General features: G+C 44.1%; 1 protein-coding gene across 1 annotated transcript in view; it reads left to right on the forward strand.

Moving 5' to 3' along the window:
* LOC110171238 (histone deacetylase 3) overlaps window positions 1–5,000 on the forward strand; it is a 52,408-nt gene that overhangs the window by 34,716 nt on the left and 12,692 nt on the right. Inside the window, exons 5-6 of the mRNA XM_055159575.1 lie at window positions 4,789–4,867; window positions 4,984–5,000. The exon at window positions 4,984–5,000 is cut by the window's right edge and continues 39 nt beyond it. Of these exons, the coding sequence (XP_055015550.1) occupies window positions 4,789–4,867; window positions 4,984–5,000 (96 nt within the window). The remainder of the gene's footprint in view (window positions 1–4,788; window positions 4,868–4,983) is intronic.

Consider the following 5,000-nt stretch of genomic DNA (forward strand, 5'->3'; position numbering starts at 1 on the left):
TTCTGATATTTACAGTTTGTGTTGAGTCAGAGTGATGATGTCGTCATAAAAACTCAACTCTCAATAAAACTTTCAATAAAAATCCATAAAACTGCGTCATATAAACAACAAAACAAAACTGTGCAGGATCAAGACTCTCCGGGGCTTTAGTTTTGAAGATCAGAAAACCGTGTTACAGTAAAAACTCGCTGCAACTGAACATTTGGTAACAGATTGTCGTTCCTTTTTCAATTTGGCGAAACGTCAGATTTGTGTTTCCGTGGGCCGGTCCTGTCCTGCAGGGTTAAAATTTAAGTGTAAAATATTTCACAAAAATTTGTTAAATGTAGGTTGGATTTGGGATTATTTGCCAGAGTTGATTTGGTTGAAGTGAATTAAATTTCCCCTTGTGTTAATTTGGCTCCTCCCACCACCACAAAGACCAGATTGAACCAGTTTTGTTCATAATTTCATCTTGACTCGACTCGGACTTATGACTCGAGACTCGACTTAGATTTGACTTGGACTTATGGGCCAGTGACTCGAGACTCACTTGGACTTGACTCGGACTTATGGCTAGTGACTCCAGACTCGACTCGGGACTGACTCGGACTTATGGGCTAGTGACTCCAGACTCGACTCGGACTTGACTCGGACTTATGGGCCAGTGACTCCAGACTCGACTCGGACTTGACTCGGACTTGACTCGGACTTGACTCGGACTTGATTCGGACTTGTGGGCCAGTGACTCCAGACTCGACTCGGACTCGACTCGGACTTGACTCGGACTTGACTTGGACTTATGGGCCAGTGACTCCAGACTCGACTCGGACTCAACTCGGACTTGACTCGGACTTGACTTGGATTTATGGGCCAGTGACTCCAGACTCGACTCGGACTCGACTCGGACTTGACTTGGACTTATGGGCCAGTGACTCCAGACACGACTTGGACTTTCCTGTATTTGTCTTGGGACTGGACTTGACTCGGACTTGAGGTCAAAGACTTGAGACTCGACTTGAGGCTCGTAAAACGACGACTCGGTCCCGCCTCTGCCTTTTAACTTCAGTTCCAGTCGAGATCGGCGACTTCCAGAGCTGAAACGATCCGAACGACGTCAAGTGTCATGTGACCCGTTGCACCACGTGACATCACCAGGTGGAACAGAGTGTTTTCAGTGTGAGAGAAGTTAAACGTGTGTGAAATAAAAACTCCAGGTCTGTTTGGGACGAGGAAACGTCTGTAAATGAAATGACTGACAGCGTGAGCCTCTGATCTGACATTCTCTCGTTTAAATATTTCGAGGTGAAACTAAACACGGCCCTGGTTCAGATCTGGACCGGGTCTGGGTCCGGGTCTGGGTCCTGGGTCTGGGTCTGGGTCTGGGTCCGGGTCTGGATTTCGTCTCCTCTCCGTGTTTGTGACGTGGAGCAGGTTCAGTCTCGGTCTCTGTGTGTGACTGAACGAACTGGTCATGAGGCCGACAGACGAACAACGACAGAACGAAACAAAACAACTGACGTGTACTCAAACAACCAGGTCTGGTTTAGTCCTGGTTTAGACCTGGTTTAGACCTGGTTTAGACCTGGTTTAGACCTGGTTTAGTCCTGGTTTAGACCTGGTTTAGTCCTGGTTTAGTCCTGGTTTAGACTGGTTTAGTCCTGGTTTAGTCCTGGTTTAGTCCTGGTTTAGACTTGTTTAGACCTGTTTAGACCTGGTTTAGACCTGGTTTAGACCTGGTTTTAGTCCTGGTTTAGTCCTGGTTTAGTCCTGGTTTAGTCCTTGTTTAGTTTAGACCTGGTTTTACCTGGTTTAGTCCTGGTTTAGTCCTGGTTTTAGTCCTGGTTTAGTCCTGGTTTAGTCCTGGTTTAGTCCTGGTTAGACTTGGTTTAGACCTGGTTTAGACCTGGTTTAGTCCTGGTTTAGACCTGGTTTAGTCCTGGTTTAGTCCTGGTTTAGTCCTGGTTTAGACTTGGTTTAGACCTGGTTTAGTCCTGGTTTAGTCCTGTCCTGGTTTAGTCCTGTTCCTGTTAGTCCGGTTTAGTCCTGATTAATCCTGGTTTAGTCCTGGTTTAGTCCTGTTTAGTCCGGTTTAGTCCTGGTTGGTTTAGTCTGTTTAGTTTAGTCTGGTTTAGTCCTGGTTTAGCTGGTTTAGTCTGGTAGTCCTGGTTTAGTCCTGGTTAGACCTGGTTTAGTCCTGTTTTGTCCTGTTTACCTGGTTTAGTCCTGGTTTTCTGGTTTATCCTGGTTTAGACCTGGTTTAGTCCTGTTTTGGTCCTGGTTTAGACCTGGTTTAGTCCTGGTTTAGTCCTGGTTTTTAGTCCTGTTTTTCGTTTAGTTTCCTGGTTTGGTTTAGTCCTGTTTCAATCCTGGTTTAGATCTGGTTCCCATGTTTTAGAACTGGTTTAGTTCTGGTTTAGTCCTGATGTTTTATATTTTTTTTATGTTAAAACATGATTCTTCATCAGAGTAAAAAAAAAACCCACTCAAATATCAATAATTTTTACTTTTTTTTGTTTTGTTTTGTTTGTTTTTTCGTTTGGTTTTCGGGGCTGGAGGTGGGTCACATCGACGGCGTCACACATCACGTTCCCCGTCTTTAAAACTCCCGATCCGGACTCCGATCTGGACGAGACAGATGTTTTTTTAATAGCATCTTTTAAAAACACATTTTTTCCGCGGATCCGTTCAGACTCAGGTTAATCGCTGCATAAATATTCAAGTATTCATCCGCCGAGCCAAAGTGCGGCGATGCCAGTGTGAGAAAAGACACGACCCCGAGCCAAAGACAAAAATGTGCAATAAAACACAGCGTGAAAACCAAATGAAGGGAAACTCCTGAGTCTAAACCTGCTACAGGCCTGGGTTAGTCCTGGTTTACACCTGGTTTAGACCTGGTTTAGTCCTGGTTTAGACCTGGTTTAGTCCTGGTTTAGTCCTGGTTTAGTTCCTGGTTTAGTCCTGGTTTAGTCCTGGTTAGTCCTGGTTTAGTCCTGGTTTAGTCCTGGTTTTAGTCCTGGTTTAGTCCTGGTTAGTCCTGGTTTAGTCCTGGTTTAGTCCTGGTTAGTCTGGGTTTAGTCCTGGTTTAGTCCTAGGGTTTAGTCCTGGTTTAGTCCTGGTTTAGTCCTGGGTTAGTCCTGGTTTAGTCCTGGTTTCTGGTTTAGTCCTGGTTTAGTCCTGGGTTAGACCTGGTTTAGTTTTGGTTTAGTCCTGGTTTAGTCCTAGTTTAGTCCTGGGTTAGTCCTGGTTTAGTCCTGGTTTAGTCCTGGTTTAGTCCTGGTTTAGTCCTGGTTTAGTCCTGGTTTAGGGTTAGTCCTGGTTTAGTTCCTGGTTTAGTCCTGGGTTAGTCCTTGGTTTTAGTCCTGGTTTAGTCCTGGTTTAGTCCTGGTTTAGTCCTGGGTTAGTCCTGGTTTAGACCTGGTTTAGTTTAGTCCTGGTTTAGTCCTGGTTACCTGGTTTAGTCCTGGTTTTAGTCCTGGTTTCCTGGTTAGTCCTGGTTTAGTTTCCTGGTTTAGTTTAGTCCTGGTTTAGTCCTGGTTTAGTCCTGGTTTAGTCCTGGGTTAGTCCTGGTTTACAGGTGGTTTAGATATGGACGTGGACATGGTTTACACTTGGCATGGTCTGTCCTAATTTGGTCCTGGTTTAGACCTGGTTTAGTCCGGGTTTAGCCCGGATTTAGCCCTGATTTAGTCCTGATTTAGTCCTGGTTTAGTTCCTGATTTAGTCCCTTTGTCTATGGTGGTTTAGTCTTTTGATTTTGTCTTTTAGCTTAGTCCTGACTGAGTCCTGGTTTAGTCCTGGTTTAGTTTACCTGGTTTTAGTTTTCTGGTTTAGTCCTGGTTTATTTAGTCCTGGTTTTTAGTCCTGGTTTAGTTTATCCTGGTTTAGACCTGGTTTAGTTTTCCTTCCTGGTTTAGTCCTGGTTTAGTCCTGGTTTAGTCCTGGTTTAGTCCTGGTTTGGTTTAGTCCTGGTTTAGTCCTGGTTTAGTCCTGGTTTAACCTGGTTTAGTCCTGGTTTAGTCCTGGTTTAGTCCTGGTTTAGTCCTGGTTTAGTCCTGGTTTAGATTTAGTCCTGGTTTAGTCCTGGTTTACTGGTTTAGTCCTGGTTTAGTCCTGGTTTAGTCCTGTTTAGTTTACCTGGTTTAGTCCTGGTTTAGTCCTGGTTTAGTCCTGTTTAGTCCTGGTTTACCTGGACCTGGTTAGTCCTGGTTTAGTCCTGGTTTAGTCCTGGTTTAGACCTGGTTTAGTCCTGGTTTATCCTGGTTTAGTCCTAGGTTTAGTCCTGGTTTAGTCCTGGTTTAGTTTTCCTGGTTTAGTCCTGGTTTAGTCCTGGTTTAGTCCTGGTTTAGTCCTGGTTTAGACCTGGTTTAGTTACCTGGTTTAGACCTGGTGGTTTATGGTTTTAGTCCTGGTTTAGTCCTAGTTTAGTCCTGGTTTAGTCCTGGTTTAGTCCTGGTTTAGTCCTGGTTTTAGTCCTGGTTTAGTCCTGGTTTAGTCCTGGTTTAGTCCTGGTTTAGTTCCTGGTTTAGTCCTGGTTTAGTCCTGGTTTAGTTCCTGGTTTAGTCCTGGTTTAGTCCTGGTTTAGTCCTGGTTTAGTCCTGGTTTAGTCCTGGTTTAGTCCTGGTTTAGTCCTGGTTTTGTCCTGGTTTAGTTTCCTGGTTTAGTCCTGGTTTAGTCCTGGTTTAGTCCTGGTTTAGTCCTGGTTTAGACCTGGTTTAGTCCTGGTTTAGTCCTGGTTTAGTTTAGTCCTGGTTTAGACCTGGTTTAGACCTGGTTTAGTCCTGGTTTAGACCTGGTTTACCAGTAACATAAATCCTCTTTTCTTTTCCAGATCTGTGACATCGCCATAAACTGGGCGGGAGGTTTGCATCACGCCAAGAAGTTTGAGGTAAAAAAAACAACAACATTATTATTATTTTTTAAACTTTATCTACATAATTTTTTACTTCAAATGTCAAATTTGGTTAAAGTTTCTGTAAAACAAAATAAACCGTTGTGTTTCAGGCGTCTGGGTTTTGTTA

The sequence above is a fragment of the Boleophthalmus pectinirostris genome, unplaced genomic scaffold (assembly GCF_026225935.1).
Source record: "Boleophthalmus pectinirostris isolate CB_2022bp ecotype Guang Dong unplaced genomic scaffold, ASM2622593v1 HiC_scaffold_23, whole genome shotgun sequence".
NCBI classification, from domain to species: Eukaryota; Metazoa; Chordata; class Actinopteri; order Gobiiformes; family Gobiidae; genus Boleophthalmus; species Boleophthalmus pectinirostris.